This window comes from Salvia splendens, chromosome 10, assembly GCF_004379255.2.
Source record: "Salvia splendens isolate huo1 chromosome 10, SspV2, whole genome shotgun sequence".
NCBI classification, from domain to species: domain Eukaryota; kingdom Viridiplantae; phylum Streptophyta; class Magnoliopsida; order Lamiales; family Lamiaceae; genus Salvia; species Salvia splendens.
Window position 1 is genome coordinate 10,552,189 of NC_056041.1, and position 17,578 is coordinate 10,569,766.

The window sequence follows — 17,578 nt, forward strand, 5'->3', positions numbered from 1 at the left end:
TGCATCGACACCAAAAGTTTTTCTCTTCTGTTTGTTATTTGTCCTAACCAATCGATAATCAATAATTACGTGCATCGATGAAATCGTGACAACTTTATTCCATAATTTACGTGTTCTTCAAATTTGTCGTTTCACGAATTATTTGTTTTTTTTGTCATATCGCAATAGATATTTATAGATCTTACGTATCAGAGTCATATATATAATTTTCAATAAATTTATGTGACCAAAAACTAGTTTATTTGAGAAAAAATTAATTAATTTATGTATTTAATTAAAATATATGGACACACATATAATACATGGAATGTGCATAATATTATGGTCGTATACTAATGATTTGTGTATAATTTTTTTACTTATTTTGGAACCATAAATATAATTAATGCATACTTTAATTCAAATTTGAAAAGCAGATAATTTAAATATAAAAAAAATTGAAAATGAGGCCGAAGACTAATAAAGTCTTTTTAACTTGTCTACTAACTATATTTCTTATTTTAATATATACTCAATACATCAAAATTACTAATATAACTTTATTTTTGGTTGTACAAAGTTTGATTATTTATCTTCGCTCTATAATTTTATAGTAGTACTAAAAAGCAATTGAAAACTCCATCTTATGCCCATATAATTAATTGTCTTGTAAATTCAAGCAAAAGTCCTGTAAATTCAATTCAGGTTAATAATGCTACTAAATGAAATAAGGATAGTTATAATTACACCTAGCCAGGGAATGTTAGAGCAGCTTGAAATTCTTGGATTGATAGAATAAGGTGGTGAATTTTTTATCCAATAAACTGACTTAATAGATTGGATCTAGTATAACTATTATCTATTCTTCAATTTTATTTAATAATAGTAAATTTTATAATATAGTAGATAACTACACATAAATATTAACCTTCCATTTTATATTTAATAGATATATATGTTATAATTTTATTAGTATAAGTGAATTAAAAAATATTCTGAATTTTAAAATATACTTTAAAATTAACTACTACTCACTCCGTCCCGGATTACTTGCACTTATTTCCTTTTTGGGTGTCCCAAGTTATTTGCACTCTTTCCATTTTGAGTAAAAATTATCACCTACAGCCGCAATCGTTGACTTTGCTATACACTAATTCCTTAATCTCCGTGCCGAAAAGCAAATGTGCGAGTAGTCCGGGACGGATGGAGTACTATTTAATTTTACAAATATTAAATTATAGTTTCAATATCAGTATCCTATAGACCAATACCTTAAATCATTTAAAGTCAATATACATGTCATAGGAGAGTATGATTGAAGATTTGGAGTTTACGTATATATTTTAGAACTCAAACAATTAATGTCTTGTATTCTATAAATAAGAGTAATTTTCACAATTATGCATTAATTAAATCACATATGAATTTTATTGTTAATAGACAAAAACCTCAATATATATATAAGATTAAGATTAACATCTCTAGTTACGCCATATAAAAATTGTTGATATAATATAAATCATATTTGATCAAATTGTACACCAAAAATAGGAGTAGTACAAATATTAAGAAGAAAAAACCATCCCTCTCTCCTTTCGATCACCTTATATAAATGAGTAAATGAGCATCTCGAGCTCACGTATTTCCCCACTCCGCCGCCGCTCTCACCGGATTTCTTCTCCACTCTGAAATCCTCCACACAAGATACATATACCAATACCATCTACAGGTCTGTGATTGTGTCCTCACATATTTTAAAAAGGGAAAATGGCGGCGCCACCGTCGTGGAAGTCGCCGGTGCCGTACCTATTCTGCGGCTTGGCAGCCATGGTAGGGCTCATAGCCTTTGCTCTCCTGGTCTTAGGCTGCTCCTATTGGAAGCTCAATAACGACGTCCGGGAAAGAAGGAGCGTAGTTGAATCACACGCCGGCGAAAAGGCTGCGGTGGTGGTGGAGGAAAAGTATCTGGTGATAATGGCTGGGGAGGAGAAGCCAACTTTCTTGGCAACTCCGCGCACTAGGGATTTCTCTTTCGGCACTAAAACTAGTATTTTTACTGGAACTAGTCATTCTTCTCTGGCATTAGAACAAAACATTCAGATTATGTGACATTTCTTTTCCTAATTTAAAGAAGGAATTATTCCATGTACATTTAGGATGATAAAAACAATTCCGTCATGTAAAAATATAATTACTTTTTTCAAGAATTACATGTATTTGTATATATTGTTTATTATTCTCTTTAATATTATGGTCGGTCTATTATTCTATATGCAAACTTATGTGACTATGTATTGAATTGTGATATCATATCACCAAGTATATAATGATGATAGTTCATAGCGTGTCAAGACACATAAATGTGGTTATTTGGACTATTTATATTTGGTTTGATTTTCCCCTTTTGAGCCTTTATGAATTATGATTTGGCAGAGTTCAAAACATCCACGACTGACGAATATTCATATCTTTTTGAAAGTAGTGCCGATCAAATATCCAAAGCATCACAATTATGTTTCCAATAACAAGGAAATTTGCTTTTTTGCTATCAATAAGTTGTTGATTCATGGAATCATGCTCAAGTTTACGTGGAAGAAGAAGCAACAGTTATCAACTTTTGCTTAGAATTTAACGTCTATAGCCCAATTGGGATCCTCCATTATTATACACCATCTTACTTATATTTCATTTATTAATACTCATTACTAATTTGTTACCATTTGATTCTATATACATTTTAAAAAATGTAATAGAAAGCTGGTTGAAAAAATTAGTAGTAGGTCCACTACCAAAAATAGTAAAAATGAAAAGTGAAATTTTTTAGGGACATACGAAAATGGAAATAAGTGACAAATTTTCAAGGACGTATTAATTAACACTTAATAATAGTAGTAAGAGTTTGTCATTTAATTTTTGTATAAGAAAAATATTACTACTACATTCTAGCATTTTAGAAATTCTAGAGCACTACGGATTAATATATGACATTCATTCTAATTTCAAACTGTAGAATATGTAATATTCATACAAATTATTTGTGTATGGAGTATATTGATAGGGGTGTGTGTAGTGTAGATGGCGGCCATATATTCCTTCAATAATTGATACTCCTGATAAACCAAATTTAAAGTTGCTCTTATTATTATTGCTGCTATAAAGGAATGACAATAACATTTCCTTATTCATAAAGTTTAGATAATCTCTCTTTTTTCAAAGAAATTCGTTGAAGCTAACTTTGTGATATCTCGATCCAAAAAGTTGTTTGTGGTTGTGGCCGAGATTCAAATCTAAATATTTAACACAATCTTATTATTATTGTATGCAATAATAATAATTTTAATACTATTATTGTATGCAATAATTATAATTTTAATACTTATACACCTCCAAATGTGATCGTAGGTATGTATAATGACATAAAGTAAACTTAATGTCACTCATTTCGTGTGGATGAGGATCAACAATTATAATTTTATTAATTTTGTTCATTTTTTTATAATTTGTATTTCTCATGTTATAAGTGAATGCAAAATTTAGAAATGAAGGGCAAAACATGATTTACTTGATTAATTAGTTCTCACTGAAAAAAATCTGTAATAGTAAAAATTGATGGGCTCCAATAAGTAAATAATAATATCGGCCAGCAGATATTCTGAATATAATGATTGGGCTCTCGGTTTAATTTAGCCCAAGTATTTAAATGGCTAAACTCTTGATATATTATTGCAACTAAAATTTGTGGCCCTCCAATTTAACACCATCTTATCTGAATTTTTATACGAAAACTTTTAAGCCTCCATTTTATTCTTATGCGAATATAATATACTCCATCGGTTCAATTTTAAATCCACTTTAAATACTCAAATGTGAATTTTAAAAAATCTGAAAGAAAGTTGGTGGGTAGTAACTTTTTGTGTACTATAATTTTTTTTAAAACCAGAGCACTTAAAAAGATAATCAAATAAATATACATGTTATTTATAGTGGGACATAATGATCACTTAAAAAACCAGAGCACTTAAAAAGATAATCAAATAAATATACATGTTGATTTAGTTGGCCAAACTTTTAGTAATCCACATTACCCTTTTAAATTTCAACACGTGGGCTTGTATCACGGATAGGCGAACAATTGTGGTGGATTCTTTGTATTCGATCAGCACCTACTTCCATAATTAAATACTTTTATATCTTTTTCGAAATATATGTAATTCAATTATATCATCGTTATTACATTGACAAAACACTAATAAATTACTACTTTATAGAATGGTCAAATTTGGAAGGTCAACCAAGTTTATAGACTGAATCAATTATCAAAAAAATGGCAGCTATAAATTAACAGGAAAAAAAATAAAACTACTCCGCAAAATTTGATACATGTCTGCTCTCAATAGCATAGTCACTTGGAAGGTCAACCAAGTTTATAGACTGAATCACTTATCAAAAAAATGGCAGCTATAAATTAACAGGAAAAAAAATAAAACTACTCCGCAAAATTTGATACATGTCTGCTCTCAATAGCATAGTCACTTGGAAGGTCAACCAAGTTTATAGACTGAATCACTTATCAAAAAAATGGCAGCTATAAATTAACAGGAAAAAAAATAAAACTACTCCGCAAAATTTGATACATGTCTGCTCTCAATAGCATAGTCACTTGGAAGGTCAACCAAGTTTATAGACTGAATCACTTATCAAAAAAATGGCAGCTATAAATTAACAGGAAAAAAAATAAAACTACTCCGCAAAATTTGATACATGTCTGCTCTCAATAGCATAGTCACTTGGAAGGTCAACCAAGTTTATAGACTGAATCACTTATCAAAAAAATGGCAGCTATAAATTAACAGGAAAAAAAATAAAACTACTCCGCAAAATTTGATACATGTCTGCTCTCAATAGCATAGTCACTTGGAAGGTCAACCAAGTTTATAGACTGAATCACTTATCAAAAAAATGGCAGCTATAAATTAACAGGAAAAAAAATAAAACTACTCCGCAAAATTTGATACATGTCTGCTCTCAATAGCATAGTCACTTGGAAGGTCAACCAAGTTTATAGACTGAATCACTTATCAAAAAAATGGCAGCTATAAATTAACAGGAAAAAAAATAAAACTACTCCGCAAAATTTGATACATGTCTGCTCTCAATAGCATAGTCACTTGGAAGGTCAACCAAGTTTATAGACTGAATCACTTATCAAAAAAATGGCAGCTATAAATTAACAGGAAAAAAAATAAAACTACTCCGCAAAATTTGATACATGTCTGCTCTCAATAGCATAGTCACTTGGAAGGTCAACCAAGTTTATAGACTGAATCACTTATCAAAAAAATGGCAGCTATAAATTAACAGGAAAAAAAATAAAACTACTCCGCAAAATTTGATACATGTCTGCTCTCAATAGCATAGTCACTTGGAAGGTCAACCAAGTTTATAGACTGAATCACTTATCAAAAAAATGGCAGCTATAAATTAACAGGAAAAAAAATAAAACTACTCCGCAAAATTTGATACATGTCTGCTCTCAATAGCATAGTCACTTGGAAGGTCAACCAAGTTTATAGACCGAATCACTTATCAAAAAAATGGCAGCTATAAATTAACAGGAAAAAAAATAAAACTACTCCGCAAAATTTGATACATGTCTGCTCTCAATAGCATAGTCACTTGAGATAACATCTTAAATAAACCAAGAACTAATGTTGTCTATAACATATGACAATTTACGAGATATAAATCATGTTAGATCGATACAATCTGATTCAACGAATTTTAACTTAAAATAATATTTTTGTTATTTAAGCACAAAAATAGTTTTGATAATTAATATTACTCCATATACTAATATCATGGCATGTAGTAGTTAATTAGATTTAGATGTAACCTAGTTTATAAAATGCAACTGGAAATTCAGACAGTATTATTTTCACACACATCACACGTAATATAAATCACTTAACTAAAAGAGTTTCCTATTCATTTTTTTAAAGACTTTCCCGATAGTTCTAGAATAAGAATTTGTTTCATTTTCTATAATTTGGACAAGATTAAGTTATTTAAATTAATAAGACGTGTTGAATTTGTATTTTTTAAGAAATACTAGTAGTTTTATTGGTAAGTCATGGGTCAACAATGAGTTATGAGGAAGAAGAAATTTATGCAATTTTATTGGTGATATTATTTTTCATCTCTGTCCCTATCAAACAAAAACCATGTCTCTGCCCATGCGTACTCATGAGTCGGCCGTAGAATCAATCAACCCCCCTCCCCCGACCTCGGCTAGGCTACCATCGTTTCCTTCTACTACTGATCTAATTTCAAAATCTCGTACCAATGATCTAATTCTATTACACCCCTTAGAGCATCTCCAGTAGGCGGACATCCCACTAGGACATCCCAAAAACACCTCCTGCCACGTCACTAGGACTTCCCATCCCACTGCCACGTCATTAGGACATCCCCTGCACAATCCGCCCTTCCCATCGCCCTTCCCACTAGGACATCCGGCAATAAAAAAATCACAATAATTTAATTACGTAAAAACGGAAATATAATTTTGACACGGAATACGGGAAAGCAAAATACGGGCAAAAATACATAATCCAACATCCCCGGCTCACTCCGCATTGAAATGAAGTTCAACGAGCCGTATATATAGAGTTTTTTTTTAAAAAAAATAATAATTTCCGGACGTCCGACCGGGACGTCCGACCCTTGCCACAGTGGCGGACGTCCGCCCGCCCGTCGCCGGGACGTCCGAGGACACCCGACGTCCTCACGGGACGTCCGTATCCGACCTAAACGCCACAATGGCGGACGTCCCGGTCGCCCGTCGCGACGTCCGACCGGATGTCCGACCGGACTTCCGCCATTGGAGATGCTCTTAGACCATCTACATCCATGTCTCAATACTGTTTCATCCCTTAACTATTCATGGGCTCTACTCCACTTTTTACCGCATCTCTTAACTAAGAGACAACACCTGCAACCCTCCATCTCTTAATCATTTCATCCCTTAACTATTCATTCAATTTCATTTTTTATTTTTATTTCCAACAAATTCAATTAATATTTCATTGAAATATTAAATTAATACTAATAATTCATAAAATCATTAAAAACAACGAAAATTACAACATCCGAAAATACGAAAAATACATAATTGAAATCCTAATATTACAATTTATTGAAATCCGCATAATCATGGAAAGTGATGCGGTGACCGTCTAATCATTCGATGCATTTGCTCAAATGTATCCATGAATGGATTAAATTTGAGAGAAGAATAATGTTTTTAGATGAAGAATGTAGAGTGTTTGAGTGAGAATAGAGAGTTTTTTTATGGTGGATAATCTGTGGGAATGATTTGATATTTATAGAAGTGATTGGGGGCTTTAAAAAATAGAAAAAAATTAAAATATTAGAAAAACGGCTAGTATTTTTGGGGAATTTTTTTTTCGAAATTTAAAAAAAAAACAAAAAAAAAATATTTTTCAACTGATATAAACGAGACCCGCGAGTGGGCGTCAATGCCGCACGGGAGCTCGCCAACCTCCTCTTGGTGGAGGGACACGGGACGAGACGGAGCACCCGCATCGCCGTCTCGTCTCGCCGAGACGAGACCGAGCCCGCATAGAGACGGCGATGCGGATGCTCTTAGTCCCTTACTCTATGTATGTGTATGGAATAAGTAGCATCACAAAAAACAAAAAAAAAAATCATTCACAAATCACCGTTCTCTCTGTAATTTACATGATCAAGGCTTCCAAAAAAATATGATAAATAGACCCAATAGCAATTTGTATTTATATCAAATTCAATGCCCCAATGCGAATAACTCTATCGAATGAGTTATCCGATTATTTTTAATTAATTGTTTAATAAAAGCCCCCAACCAATCGAACTTCAGATACAGATTCACTATTCCAGCTGGCCATACCAGCACACACCCTGCCAGATCGTATCTTAATTACAATATATAGAAATAAGTAATTTAGCTATATTCCTACATTCTATTAATCGAGTCAATCTTGAGACACTGAAATAAAAAAGCCAAATGTATTTCAAAGGTCAATTATAACTAAACAACTTCTTTATTAATTAAAAGAAAACAGAAAAACCCTCATTCAACAAAAAGTAGCTGGGCTTTTCGGTAGAGCAGAGAGTTGCAATACAATACTAAGACCATCCACAACGCGTCTCGCGCCGGGCTCGCGTCTCGTCTCGGAGAGACGAGACCCCCGCGAGACGCATTGCAGCGCCCATCTCGTCTCTATCTCGCGCCCGTCTCGTCGCGTAGCTCGTCTCGGCGAGACACGCGCCAGGGACACGTGGCACGTCCCTATGCGTGCGTGACGCCCACTCGCTGGACCGCGAGTGGGCGTCGTCACTGATGACGCAATAATTCGTTTTTTTTTTAAAAAAAATCGATTTTTAATCAATTTTTTTTTCAAACGGTAATATTACCGTTAAATTTTTATTTTCATTTTTTAAATTTTTTAATTTTTTTACTCTATAAATAATTCTATTTCATACTCATTTCAAACACAAACACACATCTATTCCTCTCAAATCCTCTCTATCACTCCAATTTCCATCTTCAATCAACTCAAACAAATGGATCCTTTTGAGCAAATGCGTCAATTAATGGAACAATCACTCGAAGAAGATCGACGACGAGAGGCGGAGGAAGCCGCACCACCCCCACGACGCTCCCGGAAGTACATCAATCGGAACCGGGAGGAAGCCGCCGCACGGTTAGTACGCGACTACTTCTGCGATAACCCGATTTGGGGAGATACCTATTTCCGTCGCCGTTTCCGCATGCGGAAACCGCTATTTCTTCACATAGCGAATACTTTGGCGGAGAAGATTAAATTATGTCATTTTTATTTTTTTAGAATTTTAATTATGTCTTCGTTTTTTTAATATTAAGTTGTAATGTTGTTTTAATTTTAATAAAGTGTGTTTGTTTAAATTGAATTGGGTTTTAAAAAAAATTTATAAATTAAATTGAATGAATAGTAATTAAGAGACGGTATAGAGACGATTAAGAGACGGAGCGTTGCAGGTTCCGTCTTTTAGTTAAGAGATGGAGGAAAAAAGGAAAGTGGGGCCCTTAAATAGTGCTCATATAGTAGTTAAGAGACGGTTTAAGAGACGGTATAGAGACAGCGTTGTGGATGGCCTAAAACATTTTATCAGCAATTAAAACGAGATTAAATTAATTTCCACAAAATCTGCCTTTTTAATTATTGGACAGATAATCAGAAATCACTATCACTAGAAATGCGTCGATTCATCTCTCAAAACGACGTCGGGACGATGCCGTAACCTGCACCGGCGATATGATTGCCGGAGACGAAGCTGAGAATTCCGTCGATTTCAGCCTCCGAATCGGTTCTCTTTGCAAATCTTCCTTTGACTCTCGGCCGCGTTTCTGCGTAGGCCTTCCTCGACGTGTAACGGATCGTCTTCTCGAATTTCCGGTTTTTCTTCTTCTCCTTATACCGTAATACTCTGGCTTCTCTATCCATTCCGGCCGCCGGCGTTACGTGATTCGCGATCGGATCGGAGATTGAGCTCAAGGTGAAAGGATAAGATGTTTCCGCGTTTCCGTCTGGCACAAAGCCGACCTCCATTGACGATGACGAAACCTGGAGATTTTGAGATGAATAATTAGGTCAATTGATTGTCTAGAATTGAGATTCAATCGTTTTAATTAGGGATAAGAGGTGTGAAGGAGTGATTACGCTGTGGCTGAGAGATGCGGCGCTGTAGCTGTTGCTGTAGGAGGTGATGTTGGATCTCGTGAAGTCGATCTCGAACCGATTAACCGGCGATTGTTGGTGAGATAATTGACCTGAAAGAGGCGGTGCCGCGGTTGTTTGTACGGGGACGAGACTGTCACTGGAAGGCTGCGAGCACATCTGGTAACTGTCAAAATCGGAATCGGCGAATAGGAATTCCACCGATTTCGAACCCGGCGGCGGCGGGAGTTTGGTTGGAACGATCGGGTTTGTTGCGATCCACGAATCGGCGATATAATCGTCTAATTTCCGATTGCTAATCGAATCGGCGATACAATCGTCTAATTTCCGATTGCCGATCGAATCGGCGACCGGAGCGTCGTCGAAGATGGCGGTGGTCGACTTCATCAGTTCGGACTCGGCGGTGGCGTAGAAGGGAACCACCGCGGCGCGGTCGTGGCGCTGCGCGAGGGGATTGACGGAGTGGATGTCGCGGTCGCAGGTTGCGCAGAGGGCGGCGGCGTCGGCCTTGCAGGTGAGGGCGGCGGGCGCCTGCTCGCAGACGTCGCACATCCACACTTTCCCGTGGCTCGCCGGCGCCGCATCGTGGAGCTTGGCGTCGCACGCCATGCACATGAAGGCGGAGTGCGCGCGGCAGAACAGCAGCGCCGCCGCGGACTTACAAAAGTCGCACGGCTTCGCCGCCGCATTCCACCCCTCCGGAAAACACCTGGCGCCTTTAATTGCATCTAGCGTCGTTACTCCCATTGGTTTGATTTCAATATCACACACACACTCTCTCTCTAAAATTGATGAGTAGGCGTGACAAGTGGTATTGATACATAAATTGGGAGTGTGTAAATCTGTATCTAAGCTGTGGTGAGGAGAGAGAAATTGGGGGAGTTGGAGGGACACGTGGATCGGTATGAGCCGCGAAAAAGGTATCTTGATATTCGAGATGATGATAATTGATAGAGTAGTTGTCAATTGTCTGTGCCGACGTAGGCCCCACCGCTTTGAACAATCAAACTTATCGATTATATGGTTATCCGTCTCATCTCTTCCCTATTCATGGCCCCATTCTACTTTTCATCCTATCTCTTAACTAAGACACAACACCTGCAACCTTCTATCTCTTAACCGTCTCTTAATCATCTCTTAACTATTCATTCAATTTCATTTTTTATTTTTATTTCTAACAAATTCAATTAATAAAAACACACTTAATAAAATAAAATAAAATAAAATAAAATTACAACTTAAAATTCTAAAAAAATTTTAAAAAACACATAATTAAAATCCTAAAAAATATTAAAAATACATAATTTAATTTCTTCTGCGCACTCTACTGCTTGCCAAAGTTTGCCCAAATGTGCTCCATTAGATCATCTTGGAGTTGGGCGTGGGCGGTAGAATCACGTGTCCTTGCCCGAATAGACAACCGATCTTGCATAGACGGATGCACTCCACTGCGAGGCGGACTACTTGCGGTAGAGCTTCCCGGAGTTTCAGGGTCGAACCAATTTCCTGCCTCAGGTCCTTCGTCGGCGACAATCATGTTGTGCAAGATTATGCACGTATACATGATGTCGACCATATTCTCCATAAACCACATACGAGCCGAGACTTTGATAATGTTGAAGCGCGCTTGGAGAACCCCGAACGCCCTCTCCAGATCCTTGCGAGCAGCCTCTTGCTTCTGCACAAAAAGAGTCTGTTTTTCGTTCACCGGCCTGTTGAACGTCTTCACAAAGGTTGGCCACTTCAGGTAGATGACGTCGGCAAGATAGTACCCCATTTTATACTGCCGGTTGTTAGCGATAAAGTTGATGGCTGACGCTTTACCATTCAAAACTTCGGTGAAGAGGTCGGATTGGTTGAGCACGTTGACGTCGTTGTTCGATCCGGGATCCCGAAATGCGCATGCCAAATCCATAGCCAGTAGTCGGCAACGACCTCGAATATAACGGTGGGGTGAGTGCCTTTGTGGCCGCTCGTGTATGACCCCTTCCATGCCACAGGGCAATTCTTCCATTGCCAATGCATGCAATCGACGCTGCCAAGCATCCCGTGGAATCCGTGCACTTCTTCGTGAAATCGGAGCAGAAACTGACAATCTGTCGTGCTTGGCCTCCGGAGAAATTCGTCGGTGAAGGCTGCCCGGACGCCTTTGCAGAAGTTTATCATACACATTCTCCCAGTGCTTTCCCCGATGTGCAGGTATTCGTCGAACACATCCGCCGTTTGTCCAGTAGCAAGCTGACGGATTGCTGCCATACATTTCTGCAGCGTCGTGTGACTGGGACGACCAACGGTCTCGAACCCTTCTTGGAGGAACTCTTCCCGGGCTGCCAACGTATTTGCAATGTGCATAAATAGTCGTTTCCGCATGCGGAAACGGCGACGGAAGTAGGTCTCTCCCCATACCGGGTTGTCACAAAAGTAGTCGCGTACCAACCTTGTGGCGGCTTCCTCCCGGTTATGATGGATGTAAGTCCGGGATCGCCTTGGAGGCGTCGCGGCTTCCTCCTCCCGACGTTGATCTTCTGCTAGCGATTCTTCCATTATGCGATGCATTTGCTCAAATGGATCCATAAATGATTTAAATTTGGGATAAGAATAAAGTTTTGAGATGAAAAATAGAGAGGGAAGAGAGATGATTTGAGAAGAATAGATGTGCGTTTGTATGTATAAATGAGAATGAAAGAGGAGTATTTATAGAATAAAAAAAGAAAAAAAATTACCGTTCAACGGTAAAACACGGTAACATTACCGTTATAATGTTTTTTATTAAAATTGATTTTTTTAAAAAATAATTTATCGCATCAGCGTGACGACGCCCACTTGCTGGCCGGCGAGTGGGCGTCACGCCTAGCGCTGGCGCATGACGAGCTGTTGCGCGAGCCGTCCCTCCGGGACGAGACGCTCGGCGAGACGGGACCAGTACGGAAGGCTGCAATGCTGTCTCGCGAACGCCCGCAAGATGCATCGCGGATGCTCTAAAGATTATGTTTAAATAATGATCTTAATGTGTATTGGATGAGAACAACTTTTTTGTTTCTATTTTAAGTATCTCGATTGTTAATTTGGTCGTAGGCTTCAGTGTTCCTCTCCAACTCAATGTCAGGCATAGTACTATTTCTACTTCGTAATACCACCCGCTCTCTTAAAAATATATATTTTTTTAAAAAAATTCTATTTTCAAAGTGGATTTCACAATCCACTCATTTATTAACTATTTTTTCTTTTTTTTTAAAAAATTCTATTTTACTCATTTTTGTATGCTCCCTTATTTTATCAATACTTTATCTTATTTTATCAAATATGCATTAAAAATTTTAAATATTTTTATTTTTAAATAACAGCGGTAGTAATATATTTACAAAATAGGAGATGCAACTTTAGATGCACAACACTCCATATTAAGGTTGAATAACTAGTTTTCTGTTTTTAAGATGTTAAATTTATAATTTTATTTTTTATAATTTTTAGGATATGTAATTTTAAAAGTTTTAAATGAAGTAATTTCTCTATGTATATTGTTGTTTTGTATTGTAAAATTAATGTGAGAGATATAACTATAGAAATGATGGGTGGAGTGAGAGGCATATGTTGCATGTGGCGACAAGTATGTTAATTCTAGCGATAATAACACTCCAATTATAAGAGCATCTCCGGTAAGACTGGACGTCAAATAGCCCTTACATAGCCTTCACACTGCCACATCATCAGCATTACAATTCTCCTGCCACATCAGCTTGCCACATCAACTGGACATCAAATAGCCCTCACATAGCCTTCACACTACCTATCCACATCACTAATAACAATTATATAATTTAATTTACGCTCGTATCAACATACGGAATTTAATTTACGAGACAAATACGGAAAATTCTAATAATAATATTAAAACTTAAAAAGTACATTAATTTTAAAAAAAAAGTACAATAATTTTAAAAAAAAGTACAAAAATTAAAAAGTACATTAATTTAAAAAAGTAAAACAAAATCACTCCTCGCCGCCGTCCTCGTCTCCGTCCTCGTCTCCGTCGTCGCCCAGCGCTTCTTCACCGTCGTCGCCGCCGCCTCCGTCGCCACCTACGCCGCGGCTATCCCCGCCGGTGTCCCTCCTCATCGCCTCCAATTCTTCACGCTGGCTCTGGAGCAATACACGAAGAAAATCCTTCACCTCGGGGTCCACCGCCGCTTGGAAGTCGGCTAAGGTCTTCACCATTTGAGCGCGCGTTTGTTGGCGCGCGAAGAATTTGAGCTCCTCGGTAGACCTGCCGAGGGGGATGCCGAATGGACCCCCTGGGAACTCGGGGTGCCCCCCCGCAACCTGTTGCGCCCGCTTTTGGCCAACCGGGCGAGGTCGGCGACCGAACGAACGAGGAGTCGGGACCTCCTGGGCCGTCTCGGGGAGGTCTGTCGAACCACCGCTGCTGCCGCTATAATCTCCGGTATGTTCAGTTTCTGCCTCTTCGGCCAGCCAGCGTCGACGCCTGCCCGGAATTTCTCCGACTCGTTGAGCACAACGCAGCAGTTCCAGTAGGTGAACTCATAGTATTTCTTCTGCGGATCGGGGTAGGCTCTCTCCGCAATCCTCCTGCAGTCTTCCTCTGTTTGGCCACTGGTCTGCATGCGGAGGGCGTTGGCGTACAAACCCGAAAATCGAGAGACGCCAGACCTGATTCGGTCCCAGCACTTCCGGACCTCCTCCCCGGTGCACGGTCTCCCTTCAGGGCAAAATGCCTTGTAGGCTGTGGCTATCTTGGCCCACAAGTTGACGATCCTCTGGTTGTTCGAAACGAGAGGATCGTCGCAGACACTCACCCACGCCTTGGCAACCGCAACGTTCTCCGCGTTTGTCCACTTCTTCCGGCCCCGGATTTCGGCCTCCGGCTGCGACGGCTCGCCGACCTTCTTGGCCTTGCCCTTCTTCTTAACCCGTCCTACTCCCTGGCTTTAAATGAGAGTTTCCGGAACCTCGTTCATATCAAAACCCAAGTCCGCTAAGGAGAATGTCTCCGTATACTGTGCATCCGTTGGGGTCGATGTGTGTGAAGAACCGATGAAAAAATCAAAAGTCGGCCGATAGGCGTTGTCCCCCCGTGCGTCCCCTGCACCGGGGGAATCATCTGCTGCGCCGGTGGCTGCATCCCGGGTGCCCACCCCGGCATCATCTGCATAGGGGGCTGCATGCCGGGTGCCCACCCCGGCATCATCTGCTGCCACGGGTACATGTTGTAGTACCCGGTCATCGGAGGCCAACCACCTCCCCCAGGAGCCGGGGAAGTATGGGACCCTACCCCGGGAGTCGGGGGCGTCTGAGACCCTACACCGGGAGGCGGGGGAGTCTGAGACCATCCCCCGGGAGTCACTGGAGTACCTTCGTAGTTGTTCTCCATTGCTCGTTATTGATCTTGAACAGAAAGTAAGGTAGAGAGAGTACTCGTTAAAACAAGTGGTGCGAATGAAAATGACGTTCAAAGCGCGTATATATATTGTTTTCAAAAGAAAAAAAATAAAAAATAAAATCTGATGCCGGTTTGACGCCGATCCGGGACCCACAATGGCGCCGTGAGGATCGGCGTCGGAACCGGCGTCATCGCGCGAATCGGCATGGCCACGCCGATTTTGACGCCGATTTCGCCGACGCCGGTTCCAATGGTTCGGCGTCAGAACCGGCGTCGGCGAAAAATCGGCGTCGCGATTTTGACGCCGGCATTGGAGATGCTCTAAAGGTTAGGATCTTGAATTTATCGGTGTTAGTTAGGGGGAATACATGCAACTGTTTTCAGCTGAGATTTATTCCGTATTAGAGAGTGAGTTAAGCCTTAGTTTTATTTTAACTTTATAATCGTTTAATTTTCTCTATTAACAGATAAACATATTGAACTTTAATTTAGTCATAAATTTTTGTGAAAGTAGATTGTAATGGGAAAATTTTCTAGTCCGTGAGTTTGCATCCTTTCTTTATTAACAAATTTTCCTTTTTAACATCACAACGAATGCGTTTTTTCCTTTAAGAAAAAACACTTTTAACTTTTTTTTTCCAGCAAAAAGGGTAGATCATGAATTTGCATCTCCCGAATGTGATAAAAAGTTCCACCTTTCCTTTATTATCAGAATATATATATATATATATATAGGAGCGTTATTCTCCTTTTCGCATCTTAGATCATTTTTCCTTCTTAATATTACGCGTTAGATCTAAGGCATCAACGGATCAGATTGATTCTATAAAACTGGTTCCGTGTTGCATTATAGAAGGTGGTTGTATGCATTACATGGTTATTATTGACATTTGACGGAAAAGTAACTGCCACATTTTGGTATCTGCGAATAATGCACCACATGGTCACGAGTAATGCATATAATTGACTATATAATGCACAATATGTGAACTGCAATGCATACTAATAAGATGTACCATGTTATGATGTTTGGACACACGTTTCTTGTTTCCCCTAAGGGTTTAATAAGCATAGGGGCTAGGGTATGCATTGCAGTTCACATATTGTGCATTATATAGTTAATAACATCCATTACTCGTGACAATTTGGTGAATTATTCGTATCGTTTTATAATTTGTTATTAATGCGTACGAACTATACCCTAGCCCCTAAGCTTATAAAACCCTTAGGGGAAACAAGAAACGTGTGTCAAACATCATAACACAGCACATCTTGTTCGTATGCATTGCAGTTCACAAATTGTGCATTATATAGTCAATTATATCCATTACTCGTTACCATGTGGAGATTACATATGTGTCTACGTACTATACCCTAGCCCCTAAGCTTATTAAACCCTTAGGGGAAACAAGAAACGTGTGTCCAAACATCATAACATGGTACATCTTATTCGTATGCATTGCAGTTCACATATTGTGCATTATATAGTCAATTATATGCATTACTCGTGACCATGTGGTGCATTATTCGCAGATACCAAAATGTGGCAGTTACTTTTCCGTCAAATGTCAATAATAACCATGTAATGCATACAACCACCTTCTATAATGCAACACGGAACCAGTTTTATAGAATCAATCTGATCCGTTGATGCCTTAGATCTAACGCGTAATATTAAGAAGGAAAAATGATCTAAGATGTGAAAAGGAGAATAATGTTCCCCTAAACCTATATATATATATATATATATATATAGGGGCGCGTTATAATCATAACTCTATTTTGTGTGATAACCCTATAACTAAATCTCCACCACATATTTTAAAAATATGTGGTCTGGATTTAATCTAACAACACTATCATTTTATCAAATAAAACTATCATATTTCGAATATATTAAGGGCAAAATTGTCATTTCGTTATAAAATTGGGCGGGTAAGAAGAAAACGTGAATCAAACGCTGCATTCAAATGATAAAATGATAGTTTTGCCGGATAGAATGATACTCTGAGTTGATAAAATGATAGTTTCAAATGATAAAATGATACCAGGGATATCATTTTATCAACTCAGAGTATCATTCTATCCGGCAAAACTATCATTTATCAACACAGAGTATCATTCTATCCGGCAAAACTATCATTTTCTCAACTCAGAGTATCATTCTATCCGACAAAACTATCATTTTATCAACTCAAAGTATCATTCTATCCTGCAAAGCTATCATTTTATGCAGTAAACCTAAAATTTATAAGTCAAAAGTATCATCTTAACACATAATCGCCAATACATAATATAATTAAATAAGAAGTTCAGTGCATCAGAAACATAAACCAATCGACAGCTAATATCAATCTAAAACAAATTCAATACATGAAGCAAAACAATCAATAAATTAAAATATGAACACAATCAATAAGCT

The 17,578-nt window shown here is 38.3% G+C and overlaps 1 protein-coding gene across 1 annotated transcript; it reads right to left on the reverse strand.

Moving 5' to 3' along the window:
- Nucleotides 1-9,111: 9,111 nt before the first annotated feature.
- LOC121753241 (zinc finger protein CONSTANS-LIKE 5-like) lies at nt 9,112-10,594 on the reverse strand. Its single transcript, XM_042148452.1, has 2 exons — nt 9,741-10,594; nt 9,112-9,644 (listed from the first exon to the last, which is right to left on the reverse strand). Exons 1-2 carry the CDS (start codon nt 10,503-10,505, stop codon nt 9,294-9,296), a joined length of 1,116 nt encoding a protein of 371 aa, XP_042004386.1. The 5' UTR covers nt 10,506-10,594; the 3' UTR covers nt 9,112-9,293.
- Between the last annotated feature and the right edge of the window lie 6,984 nt (nt 10,595-17,578).

Coding starts and splice junctions, on each gene's coding strand:
- LOC121753241 (XM_042148452.1), bottom strand. CDS start 10,505: ATGGGAGTAACGACGCTAGATGCAATTAAAGGCGCCAGGTGTTTTCCG. Junction 9,645..9,740: donor CCGCATCTCTCAGCCACAGC/GTAATCACTCCT, acceptor CAAAATCTCCAG/GTTTCGTCATCGTCAATGGA.